We start from the raw sequence: 17,338 nt of genomic DNA on the forward strand, positions 1-17,338 counted from the left end.
ATATTCTCCGTGTGATATTTTTGGTATAAATACTACTGTGAACTTAAAGAAACCAAACCTTTGGGAGGAATTCTCAATGCTAGTGCAATATAGGAAAAGTATGAGCTGTGTCTGGAAGACTGTGTGGTGGCAGAGAGAATCACTGCACTGGGAATGCCATGGGAGACTGCTAGTCGAGCACAGGATGCAGCTGAAGGAGCCTCAGTGAACACAGGAAACAAGCCAGCCATCAAAATAAGGAATGATCACAAAGTACTAAGGCACAGGGAATGAAATAAGTACTTAGCAGTCTATGCTGATGCAACCGAATGAATGAATGCAAGTAGGAACAATGCTCCTATTTTCCCTTGAGCCCCATTAATAAATATCTGGCATGATAAGAGCAGACAGTCATCTGAAAGCAAATGATACCATGGTTAATTTATAAGCTTGAATTGTTAGAGATGCTGAAAGTAGTGATGAAATTCAAGAAGTATGATAAAGTTATATGTGCTGAGTGTCTTTCTAGAGGCTGCTTTCTATGTACATATATTTATACATATATACACATTTATCTTTATACATATATCTATACACCTATATGTAGAGTCCCTTATTGGGGTGCCATGCCACCTGGTAGAAATTTGACATCAACTAATATGAAGTTCTTCTCTCAGCTTTTGAGAGGGAACTCCTGTGTTAGCCATAATCCCCTCCACCTGGGGTGGAGCGCTCAGACCAAGGCAGTTGTTTTTCAAGCACATGCAGTTCCCTGAAAAACATTAGCCACATGTAGAGGAGAAGCTTCAAGCCTTTTGGGGAAGCGTTTTCCCCTGCTATCGTTTGGAGTTCTCCATTAAACTTTGAGACCTTGAACAGCAATGCTGTCTTGGTCCCACTCTGCCTTTTCCCCAGTTTCATGTCCTTATTGAGTCAACTTCCTGAGCTCATTCAGGCATAGGCCTAAGGCCACCTAGTGGAGTTTGGGTAACCTACCTAGGCACATCACTCAGGAAAACCAAACCTGGCTTCTCCAGGAGTCATGAAGTGCCAATATGACTTCAGTTATCCATGGGGCATCCTGTGCCTCTCACAGATCTATGCTGGAATGTTGACTGCTGGGTTTTATGCCGGTTTTCTTTTTTCTTTTGTTTTGCTTTCAAGATAGTGTTCCTCTGTGCAGCCCTGGCTGTGCTGAACCTCGTTGTAGACCAGGCTGTCCTCAAACTTAGAGATACATGTGCCTCTACTCCCCAAGTGCTGGATTGAAGGCCACCATCTACCAGCTTTATGTGGGTTTTCTAAAGGCAGCAGCTGCTGCTGTGACTTCATGGGTTCAAAGACCCTATCGTGTTCCAGAAGATACTGTTTTACCTTAAAGCAACAAATATTCTCCGTGTGATATTTCTGGTATAACTACTACTGTGAACTTAAAGAAACCAAACCTTTGGGAGGAATTCTCAATGCTAGTGCAATATAGGAAAAGTATGAGCTGTGTCTGGAAGACTGTGTGGTGGCAGAGAGAATCACTGCACTGGGAATGCCATGGGAGACTGCTAGTCGAGCACAGGATGCAGCTGAAGGAGCCTCAGTGAACACAGGAAACAAGCCAGCCATCAAAATAAGGAATGATCACAAAGTACTAAGGCACAGGGAATGAAATAAGTACTTAGCAGTCTATGCTGATGCAACCAAATGAATGAATGAATGCAAGTAGGAACAATGCTCCTATTTTCTCTTGAGCCCCATTAATAAATATCTGGCATGATAAGAGCAGACAGTCATCTGAAAGCAAATGATACCATGGTTAATTTATAAGCTTGAATTGTTAGAGATGCTGAAAGTAGTGATGAAATTCAAGAAGTATGATAAAGTTATATGTGCTGAGTGTCTTTCTAGAGGCTGCTTTCTATGTACATATATTTATACATATATACACATTTATCTTTATACATATATCTATACACCTATATGTAGAGTCCCTTATTGGGGTGCCATGCCACCTGGTAGAAATTTGACATCAACTAATATGAAGTTCTTCTCTCAGCTTTTGAGAGGGAACTCCTGTGTTAGCCATAATCCCCTCCACCTGGGGTGGAGCGCTCAGACCAAGGCAGTTGTTTTTCAAGCACATGCAGTTCCCTGAAAAACATTAGCCACATGTAGAGGAGAAGCTTCAAGCCTTTTGGGGAAGCGTTTTCCCCTGCTATCGTTTGGAGTTCTCCATTAAACTTTGAGACCTTGAACAGCAATGTTGTCTTGGTCTCCATCTCTTTTTGCCACTTTCCCAGACATCCCCAGCTTCCCTTCCAGGTAATCCATTTGATGTAACTGTGGGAAGTTACACCTATATATACATATGCATACACACACACACACACACACACACACACACACACTCACACAGTATTATTTGGTCATTTGGTAGTTCTAAATGTTTTTGAGGAACCTCTACACTGCTTTCTACTGTGGCCATCGACAATTCATTTTGGTTTCTTTCCCACACCCTTAGAAGAAGCCCTTGCTATTTGTCTTCTTTACACAGGATATTCTCATTGTGGTGAGATGGACCCTCAATGCATCGTTCACTTGTATTTCTCTAGTGATTAAATTCTATTAAATATTATTCTAAGTATTTATTTTTTGTTCAAGTGGTAATTTTGATTACAAAACTATAACCAGTTCTTGGCAGGTAGTCTCTTAATCAAGAGAACATATTGAAAAGAGTACTATCAGAGCAAGTCATGTCCACATCATTCATCCTCTGATTTGATCAGTCATGATTGCAGGGTATCAGTTCCGGGACCTTCTTGTCAGATATATATATATATATATCAGTAGAATTTCAAGCTAACATTAAAGAAAGAACTAAAAAAATTATCTAATTGAAGGGTGCTCTACAAGATAACTGCAATATCCTCCTCCAACTTGTAAAGTAATTGAGGATAAAGAAAGATTGAACATGTACTGAAAATGAGAGGAAGCTGAAGAGATGTGAGGATAAAGCAGGGATCCTGGATTAGATCAAGAAGCATGAAAGGGGAACTAGTAAAAAGTTGACTTAAGAAATAGAGGTGTACGGTATGTAACCTCATTAGCGGTGTCATAAAAATCTGAAAACCCAGGCAGCTACTACACTCAAGGTATGTAAGGTACTAGAATTGGATAAAGCTTGGTAAATGGTATGTTCAGCATTTTGAACCCAGTACATAATTTTTCTGGTCATCTATGAACTTCAAATTAGTTGTATTTAAATAGAGGTAGTAGACAAAGGACAGCCATACCAGCCCCCAGAACTCTGAGAAGTGTGTAAAGGAACACATTTCAAAGAAGGAAAATACTAGTACATAATATTTAGTTTATATATGTTTGAAATTAGTCACAAAAGACTAGCAGTAAGAGGATGACAATGCAAGATCTTCAATAATATCATTGTTTATGGAGAATCATGAGTTATCATCTGAGATAAACAAAACACTTATTGAAAGGCCTTACTGTTACTAGTTCTAAAATGGCCCTTACCATACAGATCATGTCCTGTGAGTGAAGCCCAGCATGACAGGTAAGATTTTAATAACTGGCCAACATTATGAATTTGAAACGTGATTGTCCTTCATGCTCTCATATACATAAATGTATATTGTCTTATTTGAATTATACAACATAAGTTGAAAATTCATAAAATCATTGTACAGGTAGAAAATTACTATGTAGTGGAAATGACTTACCTTTGATGTCAAGGCTCATTGGGGGACAGACGAAGGCCTTTTTTGCCTACCTGAGTTGATGGACTGTGTCTTAGTCACTCTTTTTCACTCACTGACATGTAGGGTGACAATCAGAATGTCTATTGGATCTTTGACTTGACAGTCCTCCTCAGCAGCACCTTCATCTACAACAGCATAGGAACCATCAACCAGCAGGCCTTAGACCAGCTACAGTATCCTTTTGGTGTGCTCAAGCAGAGCCCTGAACCTAGAAAGAATACAGTCATTATTACATCAGGTAGAAAGGCAGTCAAGGACCTTAGTATTTTACATCTCTCATTCACAAATCCCCTGATGCTCCACATGTGAGTTTGCCTCACTTTCAAGAACAAATTCAAATGTCTTACATCAAATATTGCTAGAGACAGAGGGTACACTGCTAAGAGCATCCCTATCTTCATCAATATCCTGCATTTGACCAAATCCTTAATGTGATTCAGAACACATGTTCTCAGTAATTAATATTGTCATTATATCTAAATGTTAGTAATGTCCTGACTACCCACTGGATACTATAGGTAATATTTATCCTGCAAACACATCAAGGGACTTGAGCTGGTGATGGCTCTTTAGCCTGCACTTCCAGTATCATTCATCAGTGATTCGCCAATCTACAGCTCAGTCACTTTTTCATCCTCTGACATTGGAAACATGACATCCTTTGAAGTCAGTGCCCTCAAACCTCACCACTTCCTTTTATCAAAACCCCAGGACTAGCCCTCACTGCGTTCTTTTCTGAAGATTTTAATCCTCCCTGTTTGGAAATTGGTAGCCAAGAGACACTGACATTCACTATTCTCTCCTGGATCCTCTCCCTCTCCTTTTCAAATAACTGACCCTAAGTCACTAACAATGTGACCAGCCTAACCATGAATTTAAACTTAGGTATCACACTGCCTTCTTTTTTGTATCCCTATACTCATCCAAAGATCAGATTATCTGATCCCTCAGCAACATTTGAAATATCAGTTCTTTTCAGAACCACTTGCTTCTTGATCTAGAACTTCATCATTTCCTAATACTGCATTTCCCTCTCTGGATAACTGGTCCATTTCCTTTGAGGACACTGAATGTTACAGCTCATCGCTTCATGTACTTTTCTTCATTCTATCCTCCTAGTTCCTAGTCAATAATATTCTGTCTAATGGGGTTCTGTGCACCTTTATGTCAGTCACCATCAAATGCTCCACACTTGTCTCTGCATCTCCTTCTGTGGGTATTTTGTTCCCACTTCTAAAAAAAGACCAGAGTATTCATACTTTGTTCTTCCTTTTTCTTGGGCATAATTTGATATGTGAATTGTGTCTTGGGTATTCCAAGCTTCTGGGCTAATATCTACTTATCAGTGAGTTTATACCATGTGTGTTCTTTTTTGATTGGGTTACCTCACTTAGAATGATATCCTCCAGTTCCCCCCATTTGCCTAAGAATTTCATTGTGCTTAATAGCTGAGTAGTATTCCATTGTGTATATATACCACATTTTCTGCATCCAGGGCTGGTTTTCCTGAATGACATGGACCCTGGTTAGTTACCCAAACCCCACTAGGTACCCTTATGCCCATGCCTAAATGATTTCGGGATCTTAGCACAAAGAGGACATGAAAATGGGGAGAAGATCTTTGTGTGGTTTTGGTATCAGCATAATTGTGACTTCATACAATGAGTTGGGTAGTGCTCCTTCTGTTTTTATTTTGTGGAATAGTTTGAAGAGTATTGGTGTTAGGTCTTCTTTGAAGGTTTGATAGAATTCTGCAAAAAAACAATCTGGTCCTGTGCTTTTTTCATTGAAAGACTTTCAATGAGGAAATATAGAATGGATGGTAGCAGAAGGCAGTTATAAATACCATCTAAGGCCACATGACCAGTTGCAAAAATGAGGATGTATATGGTATGAATGATTCTGTTTCATTTTGTTAAGAACATATTTGTATAGGTGTTTGTGTTTTCTTGTAATTTCTTCAACATTAATTAAGAGAATATCAATTAGTATTTAAGTTCCCAAGGGACATTGACCTAAATTTACAGTGAAATTGTACTAGGGATAGTTAGGCATATTTATGACCTGGTTATTGTTTTATTTGGAATTGGGATGTGATTTGTGTCAAGTTGACAAGAGCTGAATCATGAGATTATTCTCGGTTGTTAACTTGAATACATCTAAATTGAAATCAAATCCAGAAATGGAGGGCACACCTGTGAACAATTTCCAGAGGCTAGAAGGTACAGAGTTCTGACCTGGATCTTGACAGGGAGACCTTGAGGCATAGTGGCCATGAAAAGTTTAGACTCAGGAAAGGTAGTGTGACCCATTAATCCAAGGAGACTGAGGGAGAGTAATGAGAATGAGAACTTATGTCAATCTTGACTGTATGGAGTCTATAGTTCATAGGGATAGAGTCTTTGGACAAGATTCTAGAAGGACGACTGTGCTAAGCCAGCAAACATGCCTGCTTTTGTGTCCATGCAGGCTGGAGTCAGAGCATGGTCACTGCTGCCCCTGAGAAAGAGGGTTATGTCCTAAATAGAATTCATCATAACAAGCCCCAGCTGCAAAATGGGATGCCAAGTGTACTACAAGTGCTCATACAAGCTATTTCTGACTCAGGTCAAAACCTTTAAGACTGGTGAGACCTCCAGTCTATTGGACTAAACAACTATTGGATCATTTGTCTTCCCTCAGGTAATATGATTGTTGCACTGCCTCAAGGCCAATGTCTTGCTGACCACAATGTGCCCAAATGTCATAACTCTAGGATCCAGACTTTCTTAATGTGAAACTGTCAAGGGATTTTCTTGGACTTTGGAGGATTTTAATTATTCTTAGTAGTTTAGAAAAAGAATTCTGACACACTCATCTCTCAAGAAAAACACTGGACAGAAGACTTTTGAATTTAAAAACAGAAACTTGTTTTTCATTTGCCCTTAAATTCTACAAGATAAACATTCAAGAATGCAAGTAATTTTGGGTTATCTAATACAAACATATTTTACTGGTCTAAGGAAAACAACCAATTTCTCTGAATTTAGATCTGTTTCTAAGAAACATGAGTATACTTTCACTTTCAGTAATATTATCCCATTCCTCTTCCAATGCATGCTCTGTTCCTCTTCAAGAATGATGGTTTTCTCTCTTCCTTTCTTTCACAGTATAGAGTAGAGGAGCAGTGGTTTCATTCAAGTGCATTTCCAATTCTGGATCCCATAAAGTTGCTTGTTGTTGTAGCTCTTGGACAGTACAAAGTCTTCACACACCCTCTCTCTGAGTCCCTTTCCTCCTAGGACACGTATGATAGTGAGAAACCTATGAAGCAGTCCTGTACATATGTCAATACATGTACAATTGTGGCAAAAGACAATTGGTGAATATACTGTATGTGAGTATTTTGAGTGAGCAGAGGAACTTCTGTGAAGTGGTAAATGGTACAAGATTTAGAATAAGACATTTTCAGTGCTTTTTTTTCTCTTAAAATTTCCCTTGTGGCTTAAATTGCTTTCAAAAGTATTTTATTTAGTTTTTTGCTTAAACATGAAAGACTATGGATTTGTACAACATTTTCATAAATGTATATCATTGTATATGCTCTAGTTTGTTTTTGTATTGATGTCATAAATCACTGAACAATAGCAACTTGGGGGAAGAACGGTTTATTTCCTCTCACAGATTATGGTCCTGTTTTTAAGGGAAGTCAATGTGAAATCAAGGCAGACACTGAAGCAGAGACTGGAGGGATGCTTCTTACTAACTTGCTCTTCTTGCTTGCTTAGACATTTCCTACACAGGCCATGCTCCCATGCCTAGGGGAGACACTGCTCAAAGTGGGCTGGGCCCTTCTTTATTCATAAAGCAAGACAGTGTCCCACCTAACAATCTGATAGAGTCAATTCCTCAGTTGAGACTCCCGCTTCGTGCGTATGTGTAGATGTGGGTCAATGTTACAAGACTTACAGTATTTTCTCCTATATTTATCCCTTGTCCATTCTATTTCTTCCTATTGATCTTATCTTAATTTATATTTTTCTTATCTTAAATAGTTCCCTTCTACTGATGCTGCTCTCTCTCTCTCTACCCATCTCCTTGTCTGTGAGTGCACACATATATGCATGTGGTAATAAACCTACTTGTCAAATGAACATGCAGTATTAGTCCATCTTTTGACCTTTCTGTTTCCTCTGCCGCGGCATTATACTTTCTTCTTCCCATTACTTCCCCTCCCCATCTTACTTCTATGATATGCACATTGTATCTCTCTACATATAACTCTAACTAACACATTTGAGAAGAAACATGGGAGATCTGCCTTATTTTCTGTACCATGATGCAATACAGTTCCACAGAGCACTATCTCCTTTCTCATCCCTCTGTGGGAGAACGTCTCAGCTGCTTCCATAACATGAGTAGTGTGACTAGCACATTAATAAACATGGGTGTGCAAGGGGCTCTGTAATCGGCTGCGTACAACATCATAGGCATATTATAATTTAGTCAGTATAGAAGTAGGAAATAAATGCAATGAGGGAGGAGGAAAAAAAGAAAAAAATTAATAGAAATAAACACTCCTGAAGGAAAAGAAGAATAACCTTCTGACAGGGGAAAGAATGAGAGATGAAAAATGTGAAGATTCAGCAACGAAAATATCTCACCACAGCCCTAGATAACTGGCAGATAGATTTCACATAGAGTTAAAACAAAATATTTAGAAAACAAAACTAACAGTTTATTGGAAGCATACTGTCAAAAGGAGGCACAGATGGGTGGGGGAGAAACAAAAGGAAGGGATGCAGTACTCTACTGTCTTTTTTTTAGAATGTCAAATGTTTGGGAGCCTCTTGGCTTTCCATTGATTTAAGGTGGTGTTGAGCCTGTGATGGACCCCTACAAACAACTGAGTATGCTGACTTCATTTTAATATCATTCATTAAGAGACAAGGCATCTAGTAAAATTTTGCTTAGGGACTCTGTTATTTTAGTCATTACATTATTTATGGCAGGAGTATTATTTGTGAGAATCTGGTGGTGTGAAAAGCCCATGCATATCACGAATGTGCACATGGGAGCTATCTTCATTATTATTTATTAGTTCTCCAATATCAACTTTTAGGACATGGGTTAGGTTTGCAGGATTCAGACTTAGTAAACTGGGGTATTGTCTCAGAGAGCTTACAGCCTTAGATAGGTAAACATGAGTAATTATGGCATCTGTGAGATTAGTGTTCAAAGCCGCTGAACCCAAAATAATATCAGATAAGAAAGTGTTATTCCTGAGCTTCTCAAACTGCCTCATGAACATAGGCTGAATGTTATGTCCCCCAACAACCAGCACTGAGTTATTAGAACTCCTTAGCTGGAAAAGCTAGAGAAACTTTGTGATAACCTGATATCAAACAGTCTCTTTGAATTCTCCACCAGCCACTGATGAGTTAAGTATACTGAATATTCCTAATTTAATTTCTTCTTTATTACTGTGTTTGCAGAAATAGCTCTAATCTAAGTGACTCAGCAGAAAATGTTTGCTAATGCACTGGCCCGCCCAGCGAATTGGAGGGGAGATAAAACACCAAGTGCAGAAGGCATCCATCACAGCATCCTGATCTAGGAGGAAGAAGACAAGTGCCCCTCTTCAAGTCCTACATTCTACCCAAAGGTAAGGATTTCTCCTCCAAGTGAGACAGGGCAAGAGGACAGGTATGGGACCAGTATAGTGATGAATCCCAGTAAATAACTCTTCCACAGGAGGCTGCTGTTGCACAGGGGACTTTAGAATCCAGAGTTTGGGTGGAGAGAATATATGCTGTCAACTCCATTGTTTCTGGTGTGCTCAATTAATAGGTATCAGACATTGGATTCCACAGAGGTTGGTGGTGGAGGGCTTCAGAATTCACTGTACTTTAAATAATCTTTCCTACCCTAAGACTCTCACACAAACTCATTCACACAGTTGCCAGTTTGTCCACCTCTTGAAAACTGAGGTTTTTTACACCTCTGATATCTTGGAACATGTCAAAACAGATATCCCAGTGATGACTGAGGAAGTCATAAACTTTACTGTAACACCTTTTCTGGGCTATCATTGTTGATTCCTTCCCATTTTGTGGGGGCACAATCTGTGTAAAAATATAAACTACCAGGATTCCAGAGATGGCTTAGTGCTTAAACCCAAGCTTGGTTTCTGTCACCCAAGCGAGGCTGTTCATACCTGTTGCAGCTCCAGCTCCAGGTGATTAAACAACTTCTGTCCTTTGTGGGCACCACAAATGCATGGTAAATCCACATACACAGAACTAAAAAGAATTGTAAAAAGTCCAAACTCTCACCTTGTTAGCTTCCTAGGTCCATTGTTGTTCATAGGGAAAGGTTCTGATCCAGAAACATGACAGAGTCTCTGCCCTGTTCCCTGATGATACAGGAAGCAGAACAAGGGAGACCTGGCACTTGTGGAGCTAACCAGAAGTGATAAGTACTAAAGCAAACAGAAGCCACTCTTTGTCATTTACTTTCTTTATGATAACCCTTCTGACTGGGGAGAGAAACAATTTCAAAGTTGCCTTAATATGCATTTCTCTGCAAGCTAATGACGTTGAACACTTTCAAAATTATTATTATTATTAATGTTATTGTTATTTATTTTTCTTTTGAGACTTGACTATTCAGTTCATTGTCCTGTTGATGGATCCATAGTGTTGTTTGTATTTGTGTGTGTGTGTTTATTTTTATAGTGTTTATTTTCCTGGATATTATGCTCTGTGACATAGCTGGCAATGATCTTTTTCCAATTCTGAAGGCTGTGTGTTTACTCTGTTACCAGTCTCTGCCAATGTGCAGAAATGTTTTAGTTTTGTGTAATCCTATTTGGTATTCTTGTGGCTAATTTTCACATGATTAGGGTTTTTTTTGGGGGGGGGGTTATTTGGATATGCTGTGCTTGTTCTGATGTGTTCCCCAATTTTTTTTGTTTAGCAAGTTCACTATTTTTGGTTTTAAAAATGGTTTTATTTGTTATTTTTTAATGTTTATGTATATAAGTATGTATGTAAGCCATGTATGTGTATATATGCATATGTATGTTTCTGTGTGTGCGTGTTTGTGTGTGTGTGTGCCTGAAGAAACTAGAAGAGGATTTTGGATGCCTGGAGTAGAAAGAGCACATGATTTTGTGTTGTCTGACATGAATGCTAGGGACTAAACCCCCAAATCCTGAAGAGTAACAAGTTTCTAAATCCCTGAGCTTTATCTAGGCTTAGAACATTGGGTTTTTCTGTGTTTGGGTCTTCTGTTGTTGTGTGTTTGTTTTGTCCAGTCATTCAATCCTTGTTTCTTAAATCAAAGGCCAAGGACCTCTGCATTTAAGGTCATAGGTTTTGATGTTATCCATGATTCTATTTGCTGTTCCGGTTCATTGAAAGCTCTTTTGTCCTCCCACAGAGATGGTGTTCAAGGTTGGACATGTTTAATCCCTTGTCCTTTGTCTTTCGCTCACCTTCTGCTTCCTTGAAGGTGTTTCTTCCTATGCTCTCTTACATGAAGTTGTTTCTACTTCTCCTTTATCTCCTCCTCCTCCTCCTCTTCTCCTCTTCTCTTATTTCTCTGTGGATAGTAACCATTTAAGAATCTTTGGCTCCTCTAGCCTATTTGACATGAATTACTTGAATGTTTGTGTTGAGATGCTCCTATTTTTAACCAGGTTTAACAGAAATATTAATGGCTGTGGTGCTTTTCACTGACCAATATTTACTTTCAAAGCATGAAACTCATTCACCTCACACTTTTCTAGATTTGAGGGTTACTCCCTCTAGACATGATGCCATTCTGATGCCTTGGTACCATGCATCAGTTGACAATTTGCAGCTTTTCTTTTCCCACTTTAAATGTTGATGTGAGTCTTCTGGTGATTTGTTTTCACTTGGGGCAAAATTTACTGCAGCACCAACTGTGGTGATTTGATGGCTTTCCCAGTATATCTTGCAGGAAAAGACACTGTGTTAACTCTTGACTATAGGGCTTTAGAAAAATAGCAGGACCCAAAATGGGGAAAAATGTAATGTATTTAAGTAGTGAAAACAAAAACCAACAGTGAATGGGCTAAAGGATTAGAATAGATGCAGTAGAGATGAGGATAAAGTAACGGGTGAAAGCAGAGAGAAAACATTTTTAAGAAAAGAAGGAAAGTCACAATTTTATTTTTCCAAAATGTAGATTGTGGCCCATACACTTTGAGGGGCCGAAGGTAATCAATTAAAAAAATTTCAAAGTAATTTATCTATTATTTTTTATATATGAATACAAGATTTTTAAAATAAAAAATAACAAATTGGAGATTAAAAAATATAAGCACAAATGAACAATGAAATAAACAAAAGACACTATGTTCTTAGTCAAGACTTCTGATTGGAGGACAGCCCATAACAAAGACACAATCATCTCAGTCAAGCCTTCTGATTGCAGGAGAGCCTTTCCTCAGGGTTTTGCCTAGTTCTTTCCATCAGGACATAGCAAGTTGTCATAAACTTTCTGCTGTTCCTTCCTGCTGTGACTTGGATGTTGAAGGTCCTTTAACTTTTGACCTCTTTGCCACACTTCTGCTTCTAGGATCACTGTCTCTGTGACTTGCAATCTGTTGCTCCAATCTAACCCACTGCAGATTCCACACTCTGTTCAAGGATTCTAGACCCCTTATCAGACTTGAGTTGCTTCCTCCACCCTATGACTATGAGTCCATTGTTCTTACCATGATGTGACACCAGTTTCTAGGGTTGGTCAACATTTTCCTACAGGTCCAATATGTCTTTTGCTGCAGGCCAATTTCAGAAACAAAGACCAGGTATCATAATGTTCTTCTAGCTCCAGTGTCTCTCTTGTCTCATGCCAGACTCTCTCCAGGGCACGCATCTGCCAAGGAGGACTGGGCTGCAAAGGCTGCTCCTTTGCTGCCAGTGCACTAAGGGAATTACTTTTCCAACTGAGGTAGTAGCTTGAGCCCAGTTACATCTATCTACACGAGGCTCCAAGGCCAAGTCCCTTCTTCTGATCACCTAGGATAGCAGTGTATCAATTTTGTGACCTCCCTGCCCAAGACTCAAGAATGATTGATATATTTGTCTTAGTCAGGGTTTCTATTACTGCACAACCATCATGACCAAGAAGCAAGTTGGGGAAGAAAGGGTTTATTCAGCCTACACTCCTGCATTGCTATTAATCACAAAAGGAAGTCAGGACTGGAACTCAAGCAGGGTTGAAAGCAGGAGCTGATGCAGAGGACTTGGAGAGATGTTCCTTACTGGCTTGCTTCCCCTGGCTTGCTCAGCTTGCTCTCTTATAGAACCCAAGATTACCAGCCCAGGGATGGCACCACCCACAAGGGGACCTCCCCTCTTGATCACTAATTGAGAAAATGCCCCACAGCCAGATCCCATGGAGGCACTTCCCCAACTGAAACTCCTTTCTCTGTGATAACTCCAGCCTGTGTCAAGTTGACACACAAAACCAGCCAGTACAATATTCAAAACAAATATTTTGACAAATATTTGACAACTGTCAATAAAAACAAGTAATGGCCATTCTACAAGAGGACTGGCTTATCCCCTTATAAGATGCCCAAGTAATGGCAAAGAGTAAAACCCTCCTGAAGATAAGAGGAAGGCAGGTATCTGATGGTTGATGAAGGATCCTGTTTTCAATTATACAGCAAGGAGCGAACATTGATAGAAAGCTGATTAAATGAGGTGAGGATCTATGACATGCAGGTTTACTAGGGTATTATAAAAATGTTTCAATTCTGAATCCTCTTATTTTGCTGTGGTCACAGAAAATACTGGGATTTGGAAAGTGTTACATGGGGAACTCTAAAAAAGCTGAACTTTTCTAGTTATCTAAGGATTTCAAAATTAGTTTTAAACGTAAATTACTCTTCAGTGCAGTCATTAAGGCCTCTAGGACACTTAAAAATATGCAAAGAATAAATTCTGAGTATGTATCTGCCTGCAGTTACATCAAACGACTTACCTGGAAGGGAAGCTGAAGATGTATAGGAAGGCAGCAAAAAGAGATGGAGACCAAGATAACACCTGCTATTCAAGATCTCAAACTTTAATGAAGAACTCCCAATATATATAGGCAGGTGCTAAATGCTGGAAGCTTCTAAGCAGAATTAGTTCAGTTGCTCCACAGGTGGCTAGTGTTTCTCAGGAAACTGCAGTTCCTTTAAGAACAATAGGCTTCACCTTTGAATACTCCACCCTAGGTGGAGGAGATTATGGCTGACACAGGAGTTCCCACTCAAAGGCTGGAAGAGGGACTTCACATTGGTCAATGTCAAGTTCCTGCCAGGTGTCATGGCACCTCACTCAATAAGGCTCTCTACATGAGTAGACAACATTTTGATCCATTTTATTTTTAATATTAATTTTCTGGAATTAAGACATGATTCCCTCATTTCTCTCCTTCCCTTCCTCTCTCCAATAACCTCTCTAATGTACCACCTGCTGTTCTCTTTATTACATACACTCACACACACACATACACACACACATACACACACACACACACAGGAGTATATATTTCTAAATCAATGAACACACAATCTGTTCCATATGTATAATGTTATTTAATGTACATGATTTTAATACAGACCACTTGATAATGGATAACTAAGGAGCTCTTCCATGAGGAAGTGTATTTCCAATCTTAGCATTTCTTAGTTGCCTGTAGTGCTTTGCTTAGGGTTCAGGCCCCATGAGATTTCCCCTTTAATTTTAAGCATGTCTTTTGGTGTTGTACTTCTTTGGGTCTTGTTTAGGTAGCCAAGTTGTTGAGATTACATGGGTCAAGCTTCCCTATTACTTTTAGGAACCTCAGTCTCACATCAGACTTCCTGTTTTTCCAACTATTAGATCTTTTCACCCCTTTCCCTTTTTTTCTGATGTTCCCTGAGCCTTAGGTGCAGAACTCATGTTGAAGCTGGGGCTGGGTACCATATAATCATTTGTTCCTTGGACTTTGATTAGTTGTAGTTTTTGTAATGGTCTCCATCTGTTACAAGAAAACCTTATTTGATGAGGAATGAGAGCTACACTTATCTGTGGGAATGAGGATAAATATTTAAAATGGAGTTAAGAGTGATGCTGGTTTAATAAAGTGGCAGTAATAGGATCTCCTTCAAGATCCATGGCCATAGTAGTTTCAGGTAGATAGCTGGGTTCCCAGACAAGATGTGCATGCTGCTATTGCACCCGTTGGTTTATACCATCATGCTCATGATTGTCCAAGTCACTGAGGTGAATTCTTCTAACTGACTCAGAACATATCCTGTTTTATCTTTTTCTGCAAACATAAAGGTACTCTGGAAATGGCCTCAGGAATCCACATGCCAGGCCCAGTTTGCCTCATAGAGAACTCCAGTGAGCAGTTGGTGGTCAACCAGGAAGCACTGGAAATCCTGTCTTCTATGGAAAAGCCTGTGGTGGTGGTAGCAATAGTGGGCTTGTACCGCACAGGCAAATCCTATCTGATGAATAAGCTGGCTGGAAAGCAGAATGGTGAGTGCTATCAGCAAAGCTCTGTTCAGTCCTCCTTCCCACCTCCACTGTCAGCATCCAGCAAGCAAATGTGAGGAGAAAAATTCAGAGACTCAGGTGATATGGGATGCTTTGTGTCCATCAGTGGACTGGCTTTTCTGAATTAGTCTTCTTGGCGCTTCTTCCAACAATCCGAGTACTTCTTTTATTTTTTATTTTTTTTTTTTACAATAAATCATTACTTTAATACTTATATACATTGGGTGTCAGATCAATAAATGTGAACCATATTGCCTATATTCTGGAATTAATGAACACTTGACATAAAACTGTGCTTTCAGAATGGTTCCTGAGAATGTCAAAGTCCATTCTTAACACTGTGATCAATTAATGTTCACTGCATGACTCATGTTATCATTAAATGTTAGGCAGAGGCTGGATGTACATTCTACAGTAAAAGAAACTAAAATATTTTCCATCACTGTTAGAATAGGGTTCACTTTTGAAAAGTAAGGCATGGAAATAGGAGCAGCCATTAGCATTTTATTGTGCTCAAAAATATATAAAAAAATAAGTACTAACCTTAGAAAACAGAATGAGTATAATATTTTTTATTGAATATCATCTTCATTTACATTGCCAATGGTAAAACCTTTCCTAATATCCTCCTCCCCTAAGACGCCCAACCCCTCCCTTTCCTCCTTCCCCCTGTCTCCACATATGTGCCTCTCCACCCAATACACTCCCTCCTCCCCCCTTGGTTTCCCTTTGTTCGGGCCTCTGCTGAGCCTTTACCTGACCAAAGACCATTCCTCCCACTGATGCCCAACAAGGCCTTCCTCTGCCACATTTTTGGCTGGGACCATGTGTGCCCCTTGGTTGATGGTTCAGACCCTGGGAGTCTTGGGGCATCTGGGTGGCTGAAATCATTGTTCTTCCCATGGGGCTGTAAACCCCTTCAGCTCCTCTGGACCATCCCACAGCTCCTCCATTGGGGACCCCATGCCCAATTTAATAGTTGGTTGTTAGCATAAGAAGATGGAAAGAGCCCAGATGTCCCTCAACAGAGGAATGCATAAAGAAACTATGGTATATATACACAATGGAGTACTATTCAGCTATTAAAAACAATGAATTAATGAAATTCTTAGGCAAATGGATAGAACTAGAAAGTGTCATCCTGAGCAAGGCAACCCAATCGCAAGAGAACATACATGGTATGTACTCACTAATAAGCAGATGTTAGCCCAAAAGCTCAAAATAAACAAGTTACAATTCACCAAGTTCAAGAAGAAGGAGGACTTAAGTGAGGGTGCTTTGGTTCCTCTGAGAAAAGGAACAAAATAGCCACAGGAGTAATAAGGGAGACAATGTGTTGAGCAGAAACTTAAGTAAAGGTTATCTAGAGAATGCCCTACCTGGGGATTCATCCTATAAACAGTCAACAAACCCTGACACTAGTATGGACAACAAGTGTATACCAAAAACAGCATGCCATGGTTGTCTCTGGAGGGTCCCTGCCAGAGCCTTACATATACAGAGGAAGACGCTAACAACCAATTACTTCTTCTTTTAAAGGTTTAAGCATTTATTAGTGGAAGAAATAATGCAGTAGTAGAAACAGTCAACTTAATTTTTGATTAATTACATGATATTTGTTAGAAGGATCATCTAGGAGGAACAAGAGTCCACTGATATTTCTGATGGGAAATGAATGATTAATCATCATTGGATGTTTAACTTTCCATGATTCTGAGTTTGTAATCAAAACAAATACTTATAATTGATTGTTCTCCCATAAATCGTAAATATGTCCATTTCAAAGAGATTTGAGGAATCATGTGCTCTTTATCTCTCCATCTCATCCACACTCTGCAGGCTTCTCCCTGGGCTCCACTGTGCAGTCTCATACAAAGGGCATCTGGATGTGGTGCCTCCCTCATCCCCAGAAGCCAGAACACACTCTGGTTCTGCTTGACACAGAAGGTCTGGAAGACGTAAAGAAGGTACAAAGAACATACACCTACAAATTTACCCAGGGTGCTTCAATATTCCACTCCCAATCTTCATTTGTAGTTCTGA

The 17,338-nt window shown here is 39.5% G+C and overlaps 1 protein-coding gene across 5 annotated transcripts in view; it reads left to right on the forward strand.

Annotated features, from left to right (window-relative positions):
* Positions 1-17,338, forward strand: part of LOC127682610 (guanylate-binding protein 1-like) — a 265,092-nt gene that overhangs the window by 221,679 nt on the left and 26,075 nt on the right. Inside the window, exons 1-3 of one of the 5 annotated variants that reach the window (XM_052179064.1) lie at positions 9,322-9,390; positions 15,077-15,277; positions 17,135-17,262. The exons of 3 other annotated variants lie outside the window; for them this stretch is intronic. In XM_052179064.1, the coding sequence (XP_052035024.1) occupies positions 15,088-15,277; positions 17,135-17,262 (318 nt within the window). In that variant the 5' untranslated portion in view covers positions 9,322-9,390; positions 15,077-15,087. Of the gene's footprint in view, positions 1-9,321; positions 9,391-15,076; positions 15,278-17,134; positions 17,263-17,338 lie in introns of those variants that run through there. One more of the 5 variants, XM_052179079.1, reaches the window with a different exon arrangement.

The sequence above is a fragment of the Apodemus sylvaticus genome, chromosome 4 (genome assembly GCF_947179515.1).
Source record: "Apodemus sylvaticus chromosome 4, mApoSyl1.1, whole genome shotgun sequence".
Lineage (NCBI taxonomy): Eukaryota > Metazoa > Chordata > Mammalia > Rodentia > Muridae > Apodemus > Apodemus sylvaticus.